Consider the following 25,957-nt stretch of genomic DNA (forward strand, 5'->3'; position numbering starts at 1 on the left):
TTTTTTTAAATTCAACAGCCCTATAAGTAGGCCCTGCACGATTCTGTCCCCCTAACACCCTCCCTCCCCACAGCCCTGGGTGTGAGCAAAAGCAGTAAATCAATGAAGAGAACTTTAAGCTACACATGAGGAAGCAAAGGCTGTGTGTTCTTTCAGCCAAGATGACAAGTTAAGAACATAACAACATAAGAAAAGCCCTGCTGGCTCAGACCGAGGCCCATCAAGTCCAGCGGTCTGTTCACACAGCGGCCCACCAGGTGCCTCTAGGCAGCCCACAAACAAGACGACTGCAGCAGCACCATCCTGCCTGTGCTCCACAGCACCTCATATAATAGGCCTGCTCCTCTGAGACTGAAGAGAATAGGTATGAATCATTCATTTGGGCTAGTAGCCATGAATCGCCCTCTCCTCCATGAACATGTCCATTCCCCTCTTAAAGCCTTCCAAGTTGGCAGCCATCACCACATCCTGGGGCAGGGAGTTCCTCAATTTTGCCCAGCAGGGCTTCTGATTGGCTGTGTAGATTAGAAGCCTTCCTGTTAAACACAACTTTTGCCCAAAATGTTGAAGAAGCAGGATTAGAGTTATATATATTACTTTGCTCTCTGACATTTTGTGGTTGGCTCCGCCTCCTGCGGCAGCCATACTGTGGTTGCGCCCACTGCCCTGTGTCGGAATTCCAAAGATGCCCCCAGGCTGGAAAAAGCTGAGGAACCTCTTAAAGCTTTCCTATTTTGGCAAGTGAACACATGAATACATGAAGCTGCCTTATACTGAATCAGGCCCTTGGTCCATCAAAGTCAGTATTGTCTGCTCAGACCGGCAGCGGCTCTCCAGGGTCTCAGGCAGGGGTCTTTTGCATCACCTACTTGCCTGGTCCATTTAACTGGAGATGCCGGGGATTGAACCTGGGACCTTCTGCCTGCCAAGCAGATGCTCTACCACTGAGCCACAGGTGGATGGAGACACATATTAAGAGAATTTTAGCATTCCGGAAAGGTGCTGCTTTTTCATTTATATCTTTAAAGGGTTACTCTTTTCGTGGCAGTGTTTCACATCGGAGCAGCCCCATTAGAAAACAATATCTCATATTAATGGACTCGCTTGCAGTGATAATTGTCACCGATTTTTGCTCCGGCCCTCGCTGGGGCCAGGGTGTCAACAGAGCACCGTAATTATACACTTAGCCTTGTCCAGGGAAGGAGCTGAGGGAATAGAGCCGTCTTGAGGTAGAAAATGCGGACAGTTGACAGATGACTGTCATTAAACTCATCCTTTGTCCCCTCCCTAATAGGCTATTCACAACTAAGCAACATGGCACAATGTAATGAAAAGGAAAGGCCTTGAAGGGCAGCTACATCCTCCCTCAACACCCCCCAACCTTTCATTTCACCCCCAACCCTGCTCCCCCTCCCCACTGCACAGAGAGCCTGTCATATCTTTCACTCCCAGATGCTGCAAAATAACGAAAAGCTGCTTCCAACTAGTCTGTTTATCAATCAAATTTGCCAGGGATTTTTTTTTTAACAATGCAACTGAAACGGCCCTAATCGTCCAGCAGTTTTGACCATGAAGCTTGTTCCCATTGTACTGTAAAACCAGGGCTGTTTATCCTCACCAAAGGGAGCAAGGAAATGAGAGAGTATTTCCTGAACTAGATATCTGAGTGAGCGTAAAGGTGTAGGAGTCTCCCTGAAGGCTGCCCAGTTTTCTACCAGAGGAGAATCCTGACCCCGGCCTTCGCTTGTGCCCGGTCACAAAGATATCTTGTTCTAGGAGAAATAGGGAGCAGTTGTGGTTTGACCCACAAGTAGGGTTGCCAGGTTCCTCTTTGCCACCAGCTGGAGGTTTTTGGGGCAGAGCCTGAGGAGGGCGGGGTTTGGGGAGGGACTTCAATGCCATAGAGTCCAATTGCCAAAGTGGCCATTTTCTCCAGGTGAACTGATCTCTATACCTGGAGAATCTGAGGGTGGAGCCTGAGGAGGGAGGGGTTTGGGGAGGGGAGGGACTTCAATGGGGTATAATGCCACAGAGTCCACCTTCCAAAGTGGCCATTTTCTCCAGGTGAAATGATCTCTGTCAACTGGAAATCAGTTGTAATAGAGGGAGATCTCCAGCCACCACCTGGAGGTCGGCAACCCTAGTTAAGGGGGTTCCAAGGGGGATGAGCTGAGTGGAGAGGGGCTGTGAAGAAGAACCTACAACCCAGCCCCTGTCCAGGACTCCCTGGTACCTGTGGCCAGCCTTTACTCACCAAAAGGGGATTGCAAATGGAGCTTCAGGGAGGGGAGAAGAGGGCAGGAGTGTCTGGATAAAGGTAGGACTTAAAGTATGATGCCCCCTCTGTACTTCAATTCCTATGGAACAGTGAGATGCAAACTAATTTCCCTGGAAGGGAACCCCTAAGGGTGGCAAGGCATTAAGCTGGGCTGGCCTCTTTTCTTGAAAAAGACGGTCCCACCAACTTTTCTGGCTCATGCTGAAGCCCCCCCCCCCTCCCGCAGCTACCTGCGCTTCGGTTATGCTTTGCCTGGCTTAATGTAATTTGAGAATTCCTTTATATTCAGAAGATGTTAAAAGGATCTCCCCCCGGGCCCTGATTTCCCTTCCCTGACATTCCGCTGTATCAAACTGCTTATTACCTTGGCTTATTATTATTATTCTAAAGTAACACTTATGGAATTATTTGAATGTAAAATGTGATAAGCAGGCCTGACAGTCCCAGGAAAGCAGGGGGAAAGACATTCCGGAGGATTATCCGGTACGGGGATTCTGACAGCTTGTGCCCTCAGAAGAAGCGACGGCACGGAGGGAAAATTCACACGCTGGTGCTCATCGGGTGAGAACTGCAGCATCCAGCCCACATCTTGCGTAGATGCAGGTAGAGCAAACGCTACCAGCACCAGGTCATGTCAAGGAGCACTCCACGCATTTGTAGGGCTGCCAACCTCCAGGTACTAGCTGGAGATCTGCTATTACAACTAGGGTTGCCAGGTCCCTCTTTGACCACCTCTTCAGGGGCGGAGACTAAGGAGGGTGGGGTTTGGGGAGGGGAAGGACTTCAATGCCATAGAGTCCAATGGCCAAAGTGGTCATTTTCTCCAGGTGAACTGATCTCTGTCGGCTGGAGATCAGTTGTAATAGACATTAGGAAGAATTTTCTAACAGTTAGAGTGGTTCCTCAGTGGAACAGACTTCCTCGGGAGGTGGTAAGCTCTCCTTCCCTGGAGGTTTTTAAGGAGAGGCTAGATGGCCATCTGTCAACAATGCTGATTCTATGACCTTAGGCAGATGTTGAGAGGGAGGGCACCTTGGCCATCTTCTGGGCATGGAGCAGGGGTCACTGTGTGTGTGTGTGGGGGGAGGTAGGTGTGAATTTCCTGCATTGTGCAGGGGGTTGGACTAGATGACCCTGGTGGTACCTTCCAACTTTATGATTCTATGATTCTATTCTATGATTCTATAGCAGGAGATCTCCAACTAGTACCTGGAGGTTGGCAACCCTGATTACAGTGGATCTCCAGCTGATAGAGATCACTTCCCCTGAAGAAAATTTGCCAGTCATCAAATGGTAAATCATCATGGCGCATATGCAGCACACATGAATCAGTCCTAAGATGAACCATGAGTGAAGTCCTACCCGCTCTGAGACAGAATCCTCTGCTTCCACTAGGCCTGCCAAGCCCCAGTTGGGGCAGGGGGAGTTCCTTTGCCCCAGTGGGGGGGGGATTTTAAAAATCCACTGGCATGTGAGCATGATAACATCACTTCTGGGGGAAACCCAGAAGTGACAGTGGTAGCGCTAGGAATTGCCAGAAACTCTATGGTACTTAGGGTTGCCAACCTCCAGGTGGTAGCTAGATATCTCACACTATTACAACGGATCTCCAGGCAACAGAGATCAGTTCACCTGGAGACAACGGCAGCTTTAGAAGGTGGACTCTGTAAGATGGAGTTATTCCACCAGGCCTACAACTGAGGACAGCCACCGGTGTCATCTATGATGGCCTCCCTACCCTTCCCAACTTTTCTACCTTTTTCGTTCTGGCTGACTGCGGAGCCTCTCAGCGGCTATTATACTCTAATTGAGCACCATCTGTTCTCTTAATATTGTTTTATGCTATTTTAATATTGTTGACGTTTATTGGTTTTAAATGCACATGTATTATGTGCCTTTGTTAGGGTTGCCTGGTTGCTTAGATTGGCGGGCAATTGCCCGCCGATCCAGTGCCCGGCTTGGAAGCGGGGATTGGGTGAAGGTGCCGATGCGATCACACCATTTCTGGTTTCCACCCGGAAATGCCGCTTTGCAACAGGCCTTTTGCCACTCAAACTCCCAGCGCCACCCCCAAAACTTCCCGCTGCAGCCGAGGGGGGACCTAGCAACCCTATCCTTTGTATGTATGGCTTTTAATTTTGTTACCTGCCCTGAGCCTGGCCTTGGCTGGGAAGGGTGGGATACAAATCTAAATAATAAATAAATAAATAAATAAATAATACCCCTCTGAAGTCCCACTCCTCCCCAAAAAACGCCCTCCTCAGGCTCCACCCCCCAAATCTGAAGGTATTTCCAACCCAGAGTTGGCAACCCTAATGGTACTGTAGAGTTTTTGGCAATTCCTAGGGTTACAATCGCTTCCAGGTTTTCCCTGGAAGTGTCATCACTATGCTCATGATGCTGTAAGTTGCCTTTATGAAGAGCCAGCCAGGAGAGCTTCACACAGCCATGAAAATTCAGACTATTACGGCTATACTGAGAAAGACAGATTGATTAAACATTGCTCCTCCATCTCAATAATTAACCACCCCGTTATTCCAGAGAATTGTTATCCCTCCCCCTGCCAAAGAGTTATCACCGATTAATCATTATCTCACACACCGGCTCCCCACTTTCTGGAAAAGAAAGAATTGATCAGTGGTAAACGATCGGTAATTTGTCCTCATCTTCTACCACCATCTCAAACTGTTTATGTTTTAAAAAGGCTTAGCTTAAAATTTCCTAACGCGAGGCTAATTCGTACCCAGTTTTAACAGATATTTAGGAAGGGCATATTAATTGCTGCATACAACGCCCCCCCTCAAACAAAAACAAAAAAACCCTCACACAAACAAAGCACTGTGCTTATTGCATATTGTTCTGATATGCAAGTCATGAATTATTGATAATATTTATTGTGTTTATTGTTCTGTTATCTCAAATAAGATGGAGTTAACTCAAGTTGAATCACTGCAAAGTAATAATAGATTTTTGAACTCATAGTAGAAATATAATTAAATAATTAATAAGCACTATTAAAATTATATACTCAAACAACCTGAGAAACCATCTACATACAGGGATGAATATAAATAGTGTGGGGATTAGTATAATTTAATTACTTATCTTACCATATATTGCTTATTCTTGTACTTATTGAATTTTTTATCTTTTTCCAAGTAATTATATATTTACTATTATAAAGGAGACCTTGGCATGAATCCTTTTATATCATTTGTAGTAATCTCAGTTCTTTTTGTAATTTGTTTTATGTTTTGTTTTTATTAATATCATATAATAAAAAATACATTAAAAAACACTGTGCTAATGTTTAGGAGAACACCAGGCAAATATGCCAATGTACATTTGTATCAATGGCTTCCAAACATCGATTAGGGTAGCCACAGTTCACACTGCATCGTGGGTTTGCTGTGACTCATGCAGGCTACTTCCTTGTACCACAACTGCACCCCAAAGGAGTGTCCTGATAGATTTAAGGCGGTTTGTGGGAAATGCTGGGCGACTTTGAAGCAGGATCATGAGGCGGTGGTGTTCTGACTGCGAAGCCGCCAATGTAGCAGGCAGGCTGGGAAGGAGGGGGGACACGGGGAGGAGCCGTGGTTCAGTGGTAGAGCATCTGCTTGGCATGCAGAAGGTCCCAGGTTCAATCCCCGGCATCTCCAGTTAAAACAGTGGTTCCCAAAGTGGGCAGTACCACCCCCTGGGGGGTGGGATTACCTAGGGGGGCACTAAGAGGCAAGGGGGCAGCAGGGGGTGGTAGAGGTGGGCCCCTTCAAGTGGATAGGGTATGGGGAGCTGCAGTTGAGTTTGTGGAACCAAGGGGGCTGTGGCCTGAAAAGTTTGGGAACCATTGAGTTAAAGGGACTAGGCAAGTAGGTACTGTGAAAGACCCCTGCCTGAGACCCTGGAGAGCCGCTGCTGGTCTGAGTAGACAATACTGACTCCAATGGACCGAGGGTCAGATTCAGTATAAGGCAGCTTCATGTGTTCATGTGTGACATCCAGCCAGGCCTGGACCACTTCCCAAGCCAAACGTTGCCTTTTATCAACATATTTTTGAGTCCCTTGTCCTCACCCCCATTTTTACAGGGTAGTACAGCAAAAGCTGGTGGCATATGGAAAACTCTGGAGGGATACCATTCGCTTTGGTGGACAGCCAATTGGCAGAGCCAAGAGTGCGGGTCCTTGAACCTCTGAAATGATGTACCAAATTTTAGAGGAAAGATGTCTAGGAACCACAGAACTAACAGCTGTTTCTCTCATGGTCACCCCTCCGACGACTTCGGGTCATCTTTCCTAGAGACACCTGGTTGGCCACTGTGTGAACAGACTGCTGGACTTGATGGGCCTTGGTCTGATCCAGCAGGGCCTTTCTTATGTTCTTATGTTCTTATGTCTTTGCGTTGATTATGCATGTCATTTCCAACCATCAGAGGTTGTCTCGCTCTCCCCCTGCGTTTCCCCGTATTTTCAGGGACCCGTTTTATCTCAAATTTGAAAATGTGGGCAAAACGCAGGAAAATGCAAGGGGATAGCAAGGCAACCTCTGACAGTCAGAAATGGCATGCATAATCCAAACAAAGACCCGAAGTCGTCAGAGGGGTGACCGCAAGGGAAACAGTCATGCATAAAGGACCACTGTCACCCTTCCCTATGGGATTGTCTTCCACAGACTGCTTGAAAAACTGCTTGCTTTAGAACACGAATGAGAGCTGAAGTGGACAAAAATTTGCTCAAACCCACAAACAATGCCATCACAAAAGCTATTCTGTGTGATTTCTGGGAAAGCGCAATTGCTGTCAAATCACGGAAAATAATTAACGTCTGTTTCGGGTTTCATCTTGGTCATTTTGCGCGGATGCCGAATTGCCACAAAAATCCATTTAAATTAAATTTGATTTTACAAGTTTATAAAGTGATTTCTGAGTTCGTCCCAAATTTGATTTCAAGCAACAGGTAGATCCAAACTGCAAAATAAATATGATAGCGCCGGCCTCAGCAGAAATACTGAAATGTAATTTAATAAAATATCAAGAGAACACAGGACTCTACCGCCATCACAGGGTGCATTTAGGTGCTCCATACATTAAACAACTGCAAAAGTTATTCTTGCGTATGGTAGATACAGAACATATTTAATGTTCTTGACAGGAAGGGCTTTCCAAAGGTTTGAAAGCCACAACACCAGCTGGCCCGGCCCAATGGTAACAACAAGACATACTCGCAAGCGCTTACCTTGGCTATCTGGACGCACCAGTTCAGCAGCAGCTGGGAGCCAATGTTGTCTTTGTGCTCGTGGACGTATTCCAGCAGGCAGCCGTAGGGCATCAGCTGAGTGACCAGCTGGATTGTCGGGCTCAAGCACACCCCCAGGAGCCGGACCAGGTGGGGATGGTCCATGCTCGCCATGATCAGCGCTTCCTGCAAAACACAACAATGTCACAGGCTTAAAGCTGCCTTCCAAGGTCACAGCTGGTGTTCACCTACACCCAAATTAAGGTTGTTACGGGGAGGGGAATGTCTTCTGATCTTTGCTTTTTCCGATGTACCCACTGATTCCCCTTTCTCTCTCTTTTTTCTCTTTTAAAAGAGGGATTAGAAGAAGAAGAGTTGGTTTTTATATGCCGACTTTCTCTACCACTTAAGGGAATCTCAAACCAGCTTACAATCACCTTCCCTTCCCCCCCCCCCCACACAACAGACACCCTGTGAGGTAGGTGGGGATGAGAGAGCTCGAAGAGATCTGTGACTCACCCAAGGTCACCCAGCTGGCTTCATGTGTAGGAGAGGGGAAACAAATCCAATTCACCAGATTAGCCTCCGCCTCTCATGTGTAGGAGTGGGAAATCAAACCTGGTTCACCAGATCAGAGTCCACCGCTCCAAACCACCACTCTTAGCCATTACACCAATGGACCCTTTTGTAACTTATGCTACGATAGATCCCCTGATGCAGCCAGAAGTAAAACACGACAGGATCAAGAAGTAACAATGAAGGATGTATTCAACACCTTGATTCTTTTCTTCTGGTTGCATACATGTTGAAATCCATACTTCCATAAGGATAATACATATCCCAAAATATATCCAGTGTTTATCTCCCCAGCCAAAAGTATGGGGCACGTTGACAGAAAATGGGCGAAAAGGAATACATGTGCAGCTCCTTTTTTCCGCAATATGAACAGGCCTACCTGTGAGGACAGTTCCTACTGCAGAAGTATTTGGAATGATTCTTCATTCGCAGGTATGGCTGCGTGTACCTGGTTCCCCAAGCACACCACTAGACTGATGCCTAGTCAAGGAACGGAAAACTAAAGCAATAGGGAGGGGCTGTGGCTCAGTGGTAGAGCATCCGCTTGGCTTGCAGAAGGTCCCAGGTTCAATCCCTGCCATCTCCAGTTAAAGGGACCAGGCAAGTAGGTGATGGGAAAGACCTCTGCTTGAGACCCTGGAGAGCCCCTGCCAGTCTGAGTAGACAATACTGACTTTGATGGACCAAGGGTCTGATTCAGTAGAAGGCAGCTTCATGTGTTCATGTGTTCAATACATGGTGGGCTTTTTTAAAAAAGCTATTTTTTTCCCAATATACTCCTCCAAAAATTTCTGACAAGTTAAAGAATAACCACAACGATACCACTACAGGTCTTGGCAAAAGTATCTGATGAACTTTCTGTCACTACAATGCAGCCCCCCACCCAAAAAAGGGGGAAGGAAAAAGGGGGAAATTACACAGGGGGGGGGGAAGCTCTGGCAAGGAGGCCGGGTTCGTATTAAAGAAAATTGCTCATCAGAGCACAAAGAGCATTTGAAACCAAATTGCAGAGTATTTGCATAATAGTTCCTTTTTTTTTTTTTTTTTTTTTTACAAAAAAGATGAACAAGACACTAATTGTAGGGAGCTTTTTTGTAATGAAAATAACAGATGGCTTAACTTTTTAACTATTTCCTTTCTGAAGTCATGCAAAGACATTTTTTAAAACGTGGACTGGTCACGAGATACAGTTCACCAGGGTTGTTCTGCCTCCTGCTTGGGGGGGGAGGAGGGCAAGGCACAACGTGGAGTCTGGCCTAAGGTGTTTGTTGCAGGTTAACATGAATATACCAGTCAGTCCCCAACCCAGCCTGAGGTCTCCCAAAAACAACTGGGGCATCTTTTCTACTGCTACCACAAAGCAGCACTGAATGCCATCAGAATGAATATACCATGACTGGTACATTTTCTAGATACAAAATAAGTCTTTGGATTATGATGGTTCATCCCTCTCCTCCCACAAAAAAGTGTTTCCCCTCTCATTTCAGTAAAGTAACAGGCCCAGGCTAGCTTGATTTCATCAGACCTGGGAAGGAGGGTTGCCAGGTGGCTGGTTCCGATGGGTTATTGCCCGCCTGCAAGAAGTGGAGATCGCACGCGTGTGACACAATCACGTCACTTCCAGGTTTACCCCAAGAAGAGCCACATCGCGACAGGATGCTTTAGCACTCAAACCCCCCAAACGCATAAGCGTCCCGTCAAGATGTGGTGCTTCCAGGGTAAACCTGGAAGTGACGTGATTGCATTGCGCTCTGGATCAACACCCCAGTCCTGCCCCCAAAACCTCCCGCTGGTGGAGAGGGGGGACCTGGCAATCCTACTCGGAAGCTAAGCAGTTGTTTTTGCCATGCTAAGGCGCCCCAGACAATACTGTGCTCTGGAGGTTCTGATTTTTTCTGGGCTGATGGCAACAATCCCAATTTTAACTGTGTACATCGTAGGCCATTTATGCCAGGCTGTTTCCTCGCAGTCACCCCGCCAGTTTCTTTAGGGCTTTGTTTTGATTATGCTTGCATTTTCTGACTATCAGAGGTCGCCTTGTTCTCCCTCCGCGTTTCTGTGTGTTTCCCCCGCATTTTTTGGAATTGTGTTTAGCCAGCATCCAGAAAATGTGGGCAAAACATGTCGACATGCATGGGGAGAGCGAGGCAACCTCTGAGGGTTGGAAAATGCAAGCATAATCAAAACAAATCCACAAAGTAGTCGCGGGGTGACGGCGAGGAAACAGTAGGATTGCCAACCGCTTGGTACTAGCTGGAGATCTCCCGCTATTACAACTGATCTCCAGCCGATAGAGATCAGTTCCCCTGGAGAAAATGGCCACATTGGCCATTGGACTCTATGGCACTGAAGTCCCTCCCCTTCCCAAACCCCGCCCTCCTCAGGCTCTGCCCCCAAAACCGGTGGTGAAGAGGGACCTGGCAACCCTAGGAAACAGCTGTGCATAGAGGGCCCTGGTGTGGCACTGCAACGGGGGGGGGCAGCAAATCTTCTTCCAAATTTCCTTCTCTTGGCATCACTTTTAGAGAGGAAAGAAATCTCAGCAACTGCTCTTCGCTGGCCAAAAGCTGCTCCTTTTCTTTTTGAAAAGGTAATATCTGATAAGTCACACACACACACACACTTTAGCTATTCCTGAACCACCTCCACCCCACATGTCATGTCCAGAGGCTGATCTACTGTGAAGCTAATGAAGCTTAAGCTTCAGGGCCCCTAATCCCAGAGGGGGCCCCTGAAGCAACTTTTTTTTTAATGTGAATTTCTCAACAAAATCGATGGAGTTTTTTAGCAATAGGATCATAAGCCAATGGGTTGAAGTACTTAATACTGACTTTAGAATATGCTCTAATACCCATTTCATGTGGCCTGAAAATGTCCCTGTAATTGGTCACATTTCAAAATTTTCTCAGGGGCTTGCAGCACTCAAACCCCCAGCTGCATGGGGCTCACAAAGCTCACCAGAATCTATTCATAGCCTACATTTTGGCAGCTGGATCCTCGAATCCTTTGTTGATGCACGGCTTAATAGTTCTATAGTTTTATTCTGTCGCTATATTCCATCACTGTATGGCCCATTTTCAAGGACTCCAACCCACCACCCTGTTCTCCACTATTTGGGCCTCAAGGTCCTTGCAAGGGCAGCCAGGCCCTTTGGACCTTGCTGGACGTTGCCCTGTTGTTGCTGGTTGCGAAGGGGCCCCCATAACAGCTCAAGCTTCAGGGCCCCAAAAATGTAGGTCCGCCACTGGTCATGTCAGACCTTTAGCATTATGGGCATGGCCCTGTCTTAAGTGATGTAACCACAGCAAGAGGGAGAACCTGAGCACAGCGTGGTGAGGCCTCCAAGTTCATAGGCCTTCGTATTAACCTATAAATAGGGATGCCAACCTCTAGGTGGGGCCTGGAGATCTCCCCGAATTGCAACCGATCTCCAGATGACAGCGATCAGTCAGTTCCCCTGGATAAAATGGGGGCTTTGGAGGGTGGACTACCATGGTCATCTAGGCCACCCCCCTGCATAATACAGGAAATTCACAACTACCTCCCCCCACACCCCCAGGGACCCCCTACTCCATGCCCAGAAGATGGCCAAGATGTCATCCCTCTCATCATCTGCTTACGGTCTCATCATACTGCTTGCACTCTGGCATTGTAGTCCCTCCCCTCCCCAAACCCTCCCCTTCCCTGGCTCAACCCCCAAAATCTCCAGGAACTTCCCAACCTGCAATTCTATCTATAAAACATGTTTACCCGATATTTCCATCAAATTGAATTTTTACAATTTTTTAAAAAGTATATAATAAAAGAATAACCAAGGCTAATATATGCAAACATTCCAAAATAAAGAACCACTTTCTATCCTCTAATCGTTGTCGCTTCTCCGTTTAGCCAACAGACTGAGTGAGCGGAAAAAGAAAACTGTCCCGACACTCTTAAAACGTTTTCAGCAACAGGAAAGGCCTTCTTAAAAGTGCCTTTCCCAGCTTCGGGTTGCTACATTACAGCCACAAAGACTCTTTAAAGTACTTAAGAAGCTTATCGTGCCGCCCTGGGAATTCTTTGGAAAACCTCAAATCTGTCCTGTGTGACGAGAGAAAGATATTAAAGCGGACACACATTTTTTCATTAATTTTATGGTACCTGTAATTGCTACAGCAAGGAAACCTGTCTACAGTGCATGTCTGGGCTGCCTCTGGAGGAAGCAATTACAAATTGATGTATCTTCCAACATATTTCGCTTGCATATTAAGTTTTGAGAAGCCTCCCGCAGAATGCATCCCTCTAGACCCAGCTAACGGTTATAGCTGAGGTGGCCATATGTGGACTAAACAAAAACTTAAGGGGGGTGGGTGGGCGGAGGGAAGAGGCAAAAGATGAAACCAAATGTTCTGTTATATGCAGAAACAAATCAAACGAATCTTTGTAGTTCTTGTAGGCTATCCGGGCTGTGTAGCTGTGGTCTTGGTATTTTCTTTCCTGACGTTTCGCCAGCAGCTGTGGCCGGCATCTTCAGAGGAGTAACACTGAAGGACAGTGTCTTTCAGTGTCAAGTGTGTAGAAAGAGTAATATATAGTCAGAAGGGGGTTGGGTTTGAGCTGAGTCATTGTCCTGCAAAAAGTATCAAAGGTAATGTGCTAACCATTGTCCTGTAAGTATCCAGATAATGTGCTAATGAGGGTGTGGTAGGTTAATGTGGAACCATTGTATCCTGAAGTGATCTGTTAATATGTGGAATCCAAAGCTAATCTGCATGGCTATTGTGGACTGTAGTCTTTGTTAGTCTGGAGGTTTTTCAGGGCAGGAAGCCAAGCCTTATTCATTCTTTAACTCTCTTCTTTTCTGTTAAAGTTGTGCTGATGTTTATGAATTTCAATGGCTTCTCTGTGCAATCTGACAAAATAGTTGGTAGAATTGTCCAGTCGTTCAGTGTCTTGGAATAAGACCCTGTGTCCTGTTTGTGTCAGTCCATGTTCGGCCACTGCTGATTTCTCAGGTTGGCCAAGTCTGCAGTATCTTCCATGTTCTTTTGTCCTTGTTTGTATGCTGCGTTGTGTGGTCCCGATGTAAACTTGTCCACAACTGCAAGGTATACGATATACTCCTGCACAGGTGAGGGGGTCTCCAAAGGAACTCCACAGGATCTCCTCAGGAAATGTTCGTGTCCAAGGGGCTGAAATTAATGGCATATTTATAATATTTCTGTGCCATTTCTCCAGCGAGTTTCTCAAGGCAGCTTACCACATAGGATAGAATGGTGGTGGAAAATGCTGTCGAGCCACAGCCGACTTTATGGTAATCCCATGGGACAGGGGTCCCCAATAGGGTGACCCTGGGCATCATGGAATCCACCAAGAGTTTTCAGGAAGTGAGTGGGGCCACTTCTGATTGCCATTGGATATCTGATTGGCAATGCAGATTAAAATAATGTTGCTTCAGAGAAGAAGAAGAAGAAGAAGAAGAAGAAGAAGAAGAAGAAGAAGAAGAAGAAGAGGAGGAGGAGGAGGAGGAGGAGGAGTTGGTTTTTATATGCTGACTTTCTCTACCACTTAAGGGAGAATCAGACCGGCTTATAATCACCTTCCCTTCCCGTCCCCACAACAGACACCCTGTGAGGTAGGTGGGGCTGAGAGAGTTCGGAGAGAACTGTGACTAGCCCAAGGTCACCCAGCTGGCTTCATTTTCTCCAGGGATATCAGTTGTAATAGCAGGATCTCCAGCCACCACCTAGAGGTTGGCAACCCTAAGGAGAAGAGAGATGGCAAATGAAAGGAAAAAGAGAAGATGTGGGTCTCTGGGCAGGCAAAATGGTGACTGGGAAAAGTTCTTGAAGGGCATTCTTGTGAAGGCCTTCCTTTCATTATTCTGTTGTTTCTCCTCTTGACCTTTCCCGGCAATTTGTTTTCTTTTGGTTGTGAATATTACCCCCTTTTATATCTGTTCAATACTGGTTTATTTATTGGAACCCTTTTGAAAGCAAGAATTGCAGATCAAAATGACGAATGGTTTCTTAGTCAAAAGGGATGGGCATACTGGACAGAATTCGTAACGGGCCTCAAACCTGTCCCTGCTGTATGTAGAGGGTGGTTTTTCTTTTTATGAATGAATTTGCAACTTTGCCTGGACAGCAGTAAGAAAGAATAATAACATACTCCGCTTGATTAGTACCTAATACGTTAATGTATATGACATTTTTCTTTTCTATTTCTCTAATTGTAAGACGGGTACCCATCCCTATTTTTCCTTCTGTACCCTTATTATAAAATAAATTATATATTTTTTAAAAACCCTATCCCTGCTTAGTCTGAAATAAGGACCAGGCAGGTATTCGCTGCAAAACCAAAATCAAACTCATGAAAAAAAAAGAATTAAATTATGCTTTTTTAGCTGCACGATATTCCATGAATGCTGAAGGGCAGAGATAGAAAGAATACAACACTGAAATACCCTGCCAATAACAGCTAGACTGCGCTGTAAGCTGTAACTTTCTGTGTAATTCGAGGTGTTGAAATAACTCGATACAGATATATGGAGGACTTTGTTAGCTATTAAAGGAAATCTCATTTGCTGAAGGTTCATGTATTGAGCAGGCAGAAAGTTGTTTCACTAGATCCGTGGAAAAACAGTCAATATTTTCCCTATCGCATGGCTTGGCTCTGCGCTCTGATTAATGAGCCAGTGGTAAAGTGGTATCGACTGTTAATATCACTCTTATCACAAGCAAATTGGTTTCGCATCACAGTGAACCAGGCATATTCTCCAGGAAGATAACACAAAGAGTTAAGATAACACGGAGGACCCGGGCTATCTGATGATTGCCTCCCTTTTGATTTGTACACCAGCGGCCTTCTCCTCGATCCCATTAACAGCTGCGGTTCTGGACGACAGCAAAATTTAAGGACAACTAGTTTCAATCACAGCTGAGGTAAAGCCTCAGATAAAAGCCCAGCTAGGTGTGTTCTAAACTAGTTGTGACACGAGGTTCCCAGAACCAGTTTGTCTTGCTGTGAACAGGAGCCTCACAAAATTAAGACCTGGATGCTACAAAAAGGTGTTACTTTTCACCCACTGTTGTTATAGGATGGGTGGGCACAAGGAATTTTGATGTATGGTAAATAGGCCTGGATGGCCCAGGCTAGCCCCACCTCGTCTGATCTCGGAAGCTAAGCAGGGTCAGCCCTGGTTAGTACTTGGATGGGAGACCGCCAAGGAAGTCCAGGGTTGCTCTGCAAAGGCAGGCAATGGCGAACCACCTCTGTTTGTCTCTTGCCCTGACCTGGACGGCAGAAGCTAGTGGATCTTGTCAAATCTCAGAAGCTAAGCAGGGTTGGTCTCGGTTAGTACTTGGATGGGAAACCGCCTAGGAAGTCCAGTGTTGCTACATAAGAACACAAGAAAGGCCCTGCTGGATCAGACCAAGGCCCATCAAGTCCAGCAGTCTGTTCACACAGTGGCCAACCAGGTGCCTCTAGGAAGCCCCCAAACAAGACGACTGCAGCAGCACCATCCTGCCTGTGTTCCACAGCACCTCATATAATAGGCCTGCTCCTCTGATCCTGGAGAGAACAGGTATGCATCATGACTAGTATCCATTTTGACTAGTAGCCATGAATAACCCTCTTCTCCATGAACATGTCCACTCCCCTCTTCAAGCCTTCCAAGATGGCAGCCATCACCACATCCTGGGGCAGGGAGTTCCAAAATTTAACTACCCCCCCCCAAACGAACTACACAAAGGCAGGCGATGGCAAACCACCTCTGAATGTGTTTTGCCTTGCAAACCCTATGGGGTCGCCATAAGTCGGCCACGACAGCACTTTTCACCACCACCTCCACCACCTCTGAGTGTCTGTGTCACTTCTGAGTTTACCAGGAGTTTACCCTTTCATTTGGCCCTCTTCCGCCTGCCAACCAGCTAAGGGTCGGCAGGCAGCCCGGTTGATTGGCGGGCATTTGCCTGCCAATACCGGACAACCAACAAGCCTATTTTTTAGCATTGCCACAAAATATTCCTTAAAGCAGGGGTGGGGAACCTTTTTTCCGCCAAGGGCCATTTGGATATTTATAACATCATTCACGAGCCATACAAAATTATCAACTTAAAAATTAGCTGACCAAGCCCCAAGCAGGCAGCTGCCCCACATGACCCTCCCGGCGCGGGCAAGCAGGCAGGCATCCAACTAGTGGCGCACTCGCCCACCTGGTGGCACAGGATGGTCTGTTGCACCAGCCAGGCATAGCCATCCAGCCACACGCCTGAGTTGCTCCTGCTCTGCATGGTTGGGGCCGGATTCTACAGCCGGCTCCTGCTACCTCCGCCTGCAGGGGTGAAATGAGGACACACTGGCTAAGAACCCCCCCACACACACACATTCTGGCCCTGCCCCCTTTAACCCCTCCATTGTCGCCACTTCCACCCCAAGCCCTCTTGTAGTACAGAGGGAATACGTTTCTCCACGGCCCAGGTGGGAAAGGGTTAACACAGTTTCTTGGGCGGTCCTAGCAGCTCCATAGCTAATGAGTCTTCTGCAAGGGGGAAAAAGGTTCCTTTTCTCGCAAAACACTCACATCCACCTTGAATAGAGGCTATTCCTGTCCGTGGGAGGGGGCGGATCACCAGTCTTAGATCCTTCTGAGCTAGAGATCTGCCAGGACCCACGAAGGGCCAGACCAAATGATTTCGCGGGCCTTAAACGGGCCCCGGGCCTGATGTTCCCCATCCCTGCCTTAAAAGATTATGAACACTTTAGACTCAGGCCCAGTTTAACTATGTTTTGGGGACATTTGTCCGCTAGACTTTTAGTTCTTACTATGACTCAAAACCTGCGAATGTGACAAACCTGAAAGCTAAAAGAGAGTTTGAGGGAATTTTACTTCTACAGGGGGGATTCTATTTGTTCTGTTGCCCATCTTACAAACAAAACTGACAGAGTTTCCAAAATGTGTTGGATGCCCTTAACCGAGCGTGACCCCCTTTCCTGAATTCCTGGCTCTCTTAGTCAGAACACTGCAAAGGAGAGTGAATGATGGCACACCGTTGATTCTCAGGGTCTCTTTCTTCCGATTACTTTTTGTTTTGCTGCTGGTTTCTGGGCCACTGAGCTGAGGTATATTATCCCTGCCCTTGTATTCACTCTGTTGTCATAAGAAAGCTAGAAATAATAACTTAGCGCCACAGAGGACTTCTCTTTCAGAAAACAAAGTTTCAGAAATTGCTTAGCTAGGACATTATACCTGGATCTCCTTCTAGTTTGATTGACTTTAATATCGAGACAGTTCTGCTTCAATCAGACATATGCTGATTGCCTGTTAACCTTGAACCATTCAGCATCCCGATTGGAAGGCATTACGTATACATTGAGGGAAATAATGCCTTGTACCATTAACACACATCCCATAAAACCTTCATTTATTATCAGCCCAACAGCCACCTGGCATATACATTACCATTTAGAAATTGGAATACTAACTCTGAATTGCTAATGCGGGCTGGAGGCATGCAGAGAAAACTCCCAAATAATAGGAAGTTCTTTGATATAGACTTTCCATTTCTTATTGTAAGATGTTGGCCCTAATTGTTCCATTCCGAGTAACAAATCCAGCCTTTCAAGCCAAATGTTCCTTTGGCTGTTTCTTTCTTTCTTTTCTTCACTAAAACTGGAAAAGACTCTTTGGTCATTATGCCTCACACTTTATTAATCTTACATATTTCTTTCTGTCTATACTCTGAGAGACTTTAAAAGAGCAGGAAAATTCTGGAGTCTGTAGGGAGTAGATCTGGGGAAGTTCGGAGTCAGCAAGAGAGAAAGTAGTTTCCAGTACAAAGTAAAGAGGTAGAAATTATGACCAGAAAGCAAATGTGATGGTTGCCGGTCTACGGGTGGGGCCTGGAGGTCACCCAGAATTACAAATGATGTCCAGACTACAGAGAACAGTTCCCCTTAATGTTGCCAACCTCCTGGTGGTAGCTGGAGATCTCATGCTATCTACATTTGATCTCTAGGCAACCGAGTTCACCTAGAGAACATGGCCACTTTGCAAGGTGGGCTCTAGGTGCATCATACCCCATTGCAATCCTTCCCCTCCCCAAATCCTGCCCTCCACAGGCTCCACCCACAAAATCTCCAGGTATTTCCCAACCCAGAGCTGGCAACCCTAGATGCCCTGGATAAAGTAGCAGCTGTGGAAGATCGACTCTATGGCATCGCATCCCTCCTGCGCTCCGCTTCTCAATCTCTGCCCGCCCCAGGTTCTGCCCTCAAAGATCTATGAATTTCCCAATTCAGACTTGGCAACCCTCACAAACTCTGCAGGTACCACAGATCTGTTTCTGCCCAAGAAGCAGCAGAGATTGGCAAGGGGAGTGTGACAAGATACAATCAGCTTGAAATACAGGTGGGTTCCAGGTTCCTCTCTGGCTGTTGAAACCATGATGCAAGAATGATACCGGGGAGTCATCAACTGTGGTGTACACCAGCGTGGTGTAGTGGTTAAGAGCAGTGGTTTGGAGTGGACTCTGATCTGGAGAACCGGGTTTAATTCCCCACTCCTCCACATTACTGGCGGACGCTAATCTAGTGAACTGGATTTGTTTCCCCACTCCTCCACATGAAGCCATCTGGGTGACCTTGAGCTAATCACAGCTCACTTAGAGCTCTCTCAGCCCCACCTACCTCACAGGGTGGCTGTTGTGGGGAGGGGAAGGGAAGGCGACTGTAAACCGGTTTGATTCTTCCTTAAGCGGTAGAGAAAGTTGGCATATAAAAAACAGCTCTTCTTCTTCATGGGTGGATTCCTTGCAGATACAGCGCAGGCAGATCTTCCACAAGCTTGTGTGAAAACCAGGGAACTGCAAAGCCATTGCGGCAGGTGGTGTAGAGTCCAGGGTTCCCCAACATGGTGCCCACCAGGTACTTCCTCTGGTATCCCCTAAGATTTTCAGAAATTGGCCATGACCTTTTTAAAGCAGGGCTTTTACTGGCAGCCATCATTACCAGGAGGGCCTGGTAAGCACTTGGACTGGTGTTTCCATTTCCCCTTCAGGCTTCCCTTCTTTTTATTCTCCCATCTTTTTTCCACTTCTTCCTCCAAGTGCTTTCCTTCAAAACCTTTTATCCCCCCCTTCTGTGATTCTTTCACAAAGTGGGGGGGTGGTATTGTGTTTGGCTCGGCCTCTGCTGGCATCCATTTTGGAGTGGTGCTCACCACCCCCTTGCTAAATTCCACAGGTGCCCACAAGCTCAAAAAGGCTGAGGATACCGGGTGTAGTCCGTGTGAAGAAAGGAAACACAGAACCCCACAACCCAGAGCCTTTGGGCGTTCACTTTCCCCTGTTGCTAGCTGTGTTCTAAAATGCTGTGCGACTGCATGGCATTGCTGTTCCCGTGAAGATGTGCCAACAGATGGATAAACATTAGGCTTCCATTACTTCTATAAGCTGGGCCCGTTCTCACTTCAGCTAACAAGGGGCCAAGACTAATGCACCCTCCGCCTTTGCAAGGATGACTCCGCCAGATAAATGTAGATGGGACACATTCAGTCAGAGCCAGTCAGCCACACATATTTTCTGTTCCAGGAACAATGGACAGTTATCAGGAACCCCCCTATATTATTCCCCTTTGTGACACAGTGCCAGAAAACTGGTGTGTTCTTATCCTCCCTATGTGTAAATAGTAATTTTATTTTTCTGTGATAGAAAATACCTGGGGAAGAAAAGTTTACTGGAGTAGAGCAAATATTTAAAGAGGAAATTACTAGTTAAAGTAGAAGCGAAAGAGACTGTGGCCTTGAAGCAGCTCCCTGCAAAATGTCCGTAAGAAGGAAAGTTTCACTACAGATTGGGTTTTTGCTTCTTCGAGAATGATTACTCCCAGGGACTTGCCCTTGGGGAGGGGCTGTGACTCAGTGGTAGAGCATCTGCTTGGCATGCAGAAGGTCTCAGGTTCAATCCCCAGCATCTCCAGTTAAAGGGACCAGGCAAGTAGGTGATGTGTAAGATGGTTTGAGTCTCCTTAAAAGGTAGAGAAAACCAGCATATAAAAACCAACTCTTCTTATTCTTCTTGCATGTCGCTTGGGGGGGCTCAAAGGAGGTTTGCTCGCCTTAAAGTTTTCAGCATGCCTCCTCCTCATCACTTTTGCGAAACTTCTACTGGCTGATTGCAAAGATTCACTGGACATTCCTTTCTCCCCTCTGCCTTATGCAATAAAGCATGGCTGCTCTTTTGCTCTGTTGAAGAAAGCGCTCCACTGTCCGTCCGAGCAATCTTTCATTCTAGTCTCTTTCGCTGCCCAATCTCTTTGCCTATCAAAAAACCTTGTGAGCTGCCTTAATTTATTTGTTGCGAGCCCCAGCAGGAGAGGCAGCTGCTGAAGCACTGGTCAGTATTATTTATTATCTTTATGCATGGCTAAACAAAACACTCTCCTTGGTCTCCAAAAGCTATTTCTAGGGATATTGGAAAGCCACAATAAGTCTGGGGGAAGTCAAGGAGCCCCCTAGATCTTAATTATAAAGCCATAAAGGACACCAACTCCCTTTGCCGGCTCTCTTACCAGGAAACAAATGAGAATGGGAAATTTATTTCCAATCATAAATCCCAAACCCTTCAGTTTAATTTCCCCCCTAGCTAACATTCTCACCTAGCTAAGCAGCAGCGCCATCTATTATTAGATCCTAGCCCAACGCTGGCTGACCAGCATCAGTCAAACAGACTTCATCTCAATGAGCGGAGGGACTCCCTAGGAACTCCACGGATGCGGCTTCTGCATCTAGCCCCGAATGACTGCCGAAGAGATAATGAAACATTTAAGCGCGTGGAGGTCAAATTAAACTTGAAAGGGGATCAAAACCCTGGATAAAATTATAGCTTGTGCAACATCGCTTCCGAGAAGAGCAAGATTATTTCTGTCCTATTTCTTGTTGCCTGATGCCAGGCTATTGATTTCCTTCTTTACTAGTATCCTGGATGCTTTATTTTACTAATCAGCAATGCACTCCATCCTGTTTAGGAGATCTCTCTGCTTTGATGCTAAGCCCCCAGCTTTTGGCAACAGCCTCTGGCTAGCTAGGAATTCAGGGCATTTTCAAGCCAATCGACTCACACTGCATTAGGAGAAGGGAGAAGGCCTGAGGGACCCCATACTGCACAACAGTGAAAGCACCATTGAAGATCTTCCACACAGGCAGCAGCTTGGTCTCTACCAATTGCCTTTTCTTTCCCTTACACTCAAATAAGGTCGTAATGTTCCTAAAGCGAAAATGCATCCTCTCATGCCTGCCTGCCAAGTTTTTCAGGTAAATCCCAACCACAACACGCTTTAAACAGGCCACAAACCAGAGCAACCGCAAAGACTTACAATAGTTCATTGATTGCTTTTTTATTGTTATGCTGGTCAATGGCTGTATTTAATAAATCAGAATAGTTCATTTTAAAAAATAGATTCCGGCTCTCCCAGAATCTCCTGATGTTTAGATCTGTACCTTCTCATCTAACTTTACAGTGTCGTCTCCTGACACTGCCATTGTTCTGGCCCGTTCAGTAAATAATATTACCACAAATTAAGGTAAGCTGAGCTAGCAAGTAAAGTCCTTTGCAACAACTCTTCCCAAGGCTTTACAAGTCTGTGCTCTGCAAAACAGCTCAGGTCTTTGGTAAAAACAACTGCATTTCAAAGAAGCATAACTGCATCCCAAATGCTTTGCTCTGATCTAGCAAGCACATCTTCTGGGCATCCTCTCCTACTCATTGTTGCCTGAGCTGCTAAATCACAACAGAAATAAATCACATATGCCAACTTTCTCCACCACTTAAGGAAGACTCAAACCGGCTTACAATCACCTTCCCTTCCCCACAACAGACACCCTGTGAGGTAGGTGGGGCTGAGAAAGCTGTGACTAGCCCAACGTCACCCAGTTGGCTTCGTGTGGAGGAGTGGGGAAACCAACCTGGTTCATCAGATTAGCCTCTGCCGCTCATGTGGAGGAGTGGGGAATCAAATCCGGTTCTCCAGATCAGAGTCCATCACTCCAAACCATCGCTCTTAACCACTACACTATACCTATCTATATATAGATATATAGATATAGATATAGATATATAGATATAGATATTGCAGTAACTCAGTTCCTGAAAGAGAATTAAGGCAAGCATCGCTCAGCTGCTCAGCTGAAGTCTAAGACACAGCAACGTAAACAGGTCTGTCCCAGAATGTACAGACTCAGTGGAATGGTTTTACCAGTCACTCATGGTTAAAACACAACAACATGATGCAGGAACGTTAAAATGGATGTGAAGCGTTGACACGCCTGAGCTCATTCTAAACTGGGCAGGTTCGAAATCTTAGGGCGTCTGATGAGATCTGTGTGGGTAACAAGCCATGCCACACCGGCAGCTGCAGTGAGGAGGAGAGAACAGAAATGACTGTTCCTCCTGCCTTGGGCATAAGTGGGACCTTTTGAACCAGAAGAAGAGTTCGTATGCAAGCGCCAGAGCCTCCAGGTGGGACCTGGGTATCCCCCGGAATCACAGCTCATCTCCAGACTACAGAGATTAGTTCCCCTGGAGAAAACGGCTGCTTTGGAAGGTGGGCTCTATGGCATTGTAACCCACCAGGGTCTCTGTCTTCCCCAGGGTACACCCCTAAATCTCCCAGAGTTTCCCAACCTGGATCTGGCAAGCCCACCCTCCATCCCCTGCCGGTGGCCAGGGGGACCTGGCAACCCTATTCTGATTTTATCACATGAACACATGAAGCTGCCTTCTACTGAATCAGGCCCCTCTTGGTCCATCAAAGTCAGTATTGTCTACTCAGACCGGCAGCGGCTCTCCAGGGTCTCAGGCTGAGGTCTTTCACATCACCTACCTGCCTAGTCCCTTTAACTGGAGATGCCAGGGATTGAACCTGGGACCTTCTGCATGCTAGGCAGAGGCTCTACCGCTGAGCCACTGAAGAGGGTGAAAATCAAGGAAACATCTTAATATTTCTGATTTTGACATTAATTTAATAGCATAACTGAATTAAAGTAATTATTTAAACAGCCACCCTAGCTTTACTATAATCACAAAATCAAATAATAGACATTTGGATGCATTTAGGCGAAAGCTATAAGAGGTTCCTGTAATAAAGGAAATCAAAAGAAAGGTGGAGGAAAGGGTGGGGTGAGATTTTTGAGTAAGACAAATGAGAAACACCATTTGTGATGCTGGGGGAAAAAAAGACACCCTTCAAACCTGGGGATTTTTCTTTTCTATTCTATTCAGTGTCCCCCGTTGAGAGAAATCGAGGAGGGGGCCACCCCCTCCATGCACGAGTATGATGCATTATGTCATTACAGTCATTACGGATACATTAGAAAGTTTTCAAGGGTACGGAAATGAGAGCCCCATTGCCAAATTGCCATACCCTATTCTCCTTTCACCATACAATATTTAAAAGGGTGCCCAACTGGTCACAAAGCACTCACCTTGGTTGGGTTTGCTTCTTCTTCTTTTTTTTTGCTTCCCTGCCGCCATTAAAAGGTTTAACAAAAAACAGCTGGTCGTGCGCTGCTAATTTCTTTGCCTTTCAGCATTCGCTCAAAATGACCGATCATTACGGAGAGAGAGGGGTTTGTAATGAGATATACAAGCAAACTAGGCACCAGTCGCTCCCTAACTCATACTGAGGGCCAAGTAATAACCAGGGCTGAGCCTGCTTAGCTTTCAAGATCTGATGAGATCGGGCTAGCCTGAGCCATCCAGGTTAGGCCAGAGCCGAACAGAGGTGGTTTGCCATTGCCTGCCTTTGTGAAGCGACCCTGGACTTCCTTGGCAGTTTCCCATTCAAGTACCAACAAGGGCCAACCCTGCTTAGCTTACAAGTGAGATCAGGCTAGCCTGGCCCATGAAGGTCAGGTTTAGGGCCCGCTATGGTGCAAGGATCCTTCCAGATGCCCAGGAAAATCTGATCTTTGTTATGTCACTGCATACCTGCAACAACTGAGGCACAAGCACGTACAGAAAAGTCTTACAGGCCATTTCTGCATGGAAGGCCATTTCTGCACGGCCATTTCTGCATGGCCATTTCCTTGGATTTGCCACTCTCTAGATGCGCATTTTCCCCATCCGAACACTCAAAACTCAATAAGCTCTCATGCAGATTTGAGGATTTGGATGGGGAAAAGGTGCCTCTAGAGAGCAGTGAATCCAAGGCAAAACCTCCCATGCAGAAATAGCCTTAGTATTCAGTGGTGGGATATCAGGGGGTGACCGTCCTCCTGTTGTTTCTTATGACTCTATGACACGTCTGACCTTACACTGTTTATCGGGATAGCTAATGAACGTTGATGGTGTTCATCAATCCACCGTGGAAACATCCACACCTGTGCCGCTCTATCAGAGACGAACATGGCCGGGTTTTCAAGTTGCTCCTTCTGAATAATGATGACATGACACGTGGACCACAGTGATGAACCCGTTCTGCTCTATTTGGTTGTAATTGGATTCCATGCAAATATGCTGGGGACAACGGAGATAAAAAATGCCAGTCCAACGGGGATAAAAAATGCCAGGCCATCATGGAGGAGGACTTCCACTCCCCTCTTAATGAAAGAGTGTAACAAAGAGTAGGAATATGGGGTCTCTTTTTGTTTCCTGCTCTCTCTCGACCTGCCAAACATGAACCCGGCAGGCCTTGAGGTCCCTGGGGCATACTGCAGCAAACATTTCACTCCCTTCAGAGATATCTTTGGGGATGCCTGTTTTGGGCGAAAACGCATGGTCGCTTTAGCCTCCTTTATTCCCTGTTTCAGCCAGGAATCAGCCAGGATCAAACACATGCATTTTTGCTGAACGTGCTTTCGATCCTGGCTGAATCCTGGCTGAAACAGGGAATAAAAGAGGCTAAAGCGACCATGCGTTTTCGCCCTTTGATAGGTGGCTTTCACGGGCTTGCTTGGAACAGGACAGAAAACGACATGTTTGTGTAATACCCTGATTCCAGTCCAGTAGCACCTTAGAGACCAAGAAGATTTTCGGGGTTTAACCTTTCAAGAGCCAAAGCTCCCTTTGCCAGAGCTTTGACTTTTGAAAGGTTATGCCCCGAAAATCTTCTTGGTCTTAAGGAGCTACTGGACTCAAATCTAGCTGTTCTACTGCAGACCAAAATGGCTCACCCTCTGAAATTATGTAATACCTTCTTATTATATACATCATACAAGTTTTTAAGTACCGATGGCTTGCCAAAACTGTACGAACAACATCTAATTGAAATGGGACTGATGGTTTGGTGTAGCGGTTCTGAAAAGGTGGGCCAGGCTCCCTTGGAAAGCATGGGATACCTGGAATGGAGATGCAGCGTTCTTGGGAGGCAAAGGATCTAGAAGCAGGTGGTTGCACGCTGCACCAACAGCCACCTGGACCTTAGTGTATCGAATGTCTATTGGTAGAGGACCCTCTCTGCCCCTTATTGGAGCTGAGCAAATGAGTGCCCCACCCTCATGGCCCAAATTTCCAATTGGCTGCTTTTTCTTAGGGAGTTTCTCTGTACATGGGTATTGGAATACGTCAGAATATTCCGCTCTGCCTGTCCCCTGAGTCAGTGTTTGGAGCAGTATTCCAGTCCTTGGACGGAGCAGCTGACACTATGCCTATGACTCCAAAAAGTTAGACCATAACCAACGAGTTGAAATTAAATCAAAAGAGCTTTTGGCTAAATATTAGCGAGAACTTCTTGACACAGCAGTTTCACAGTGGAACAGGCTTCTTCGGGAGGTGGTGGGCTCTCCTTTTTGGAGGTTTTTAAGCAAAGGATGGATGGCTATCTGTCAGCAATGCTGGTTCTGTGAACTTAGATAACAAGAGGGAGGACAGGAAGGGTTGTGTCAGTGTT

General features: G+C 46.5%; 1 protein-coding gene across 1 annotated transcript in view; it reads right to left on the reverse strand.

Annotated features, from left to right (window-relative positions):
* Window positions 1-25,957, reverse strand: part of ERBB4 (erb-b2 receptor tyrosine kinase 4) — a 428,412-nt gene that overhangs the window by 106,992 nt on the left and 295,463 nt on the right. Inside the window, exon 20 of the mRNA XM_056861238.1 lies at window positions 7,514-7,699. Coding sequence (XP_056717216.1) covers window positions 7,514-7,699 — 186 coding nt within the window. The remainder of the gene's footprint in view (window positions 1-7,513; window positions 7,700-25,957) is intronic.

The sequence above is a fragment of the Euleptes europaea genome, chromosome 15 (genome assembly GCF_029931775.1).
Source record: "Euleptes europaea isolate rEulEur1 chromosome 15, rEulEur1.hap1, whole genome shotgun sequence".
NCBI classification, from domain to species: Eukaryota; Metazoa; Chordata; class Lepidosauria; order Squamata; family Sphaerodactylidae; genus Euleptes; species Euleptes europaea.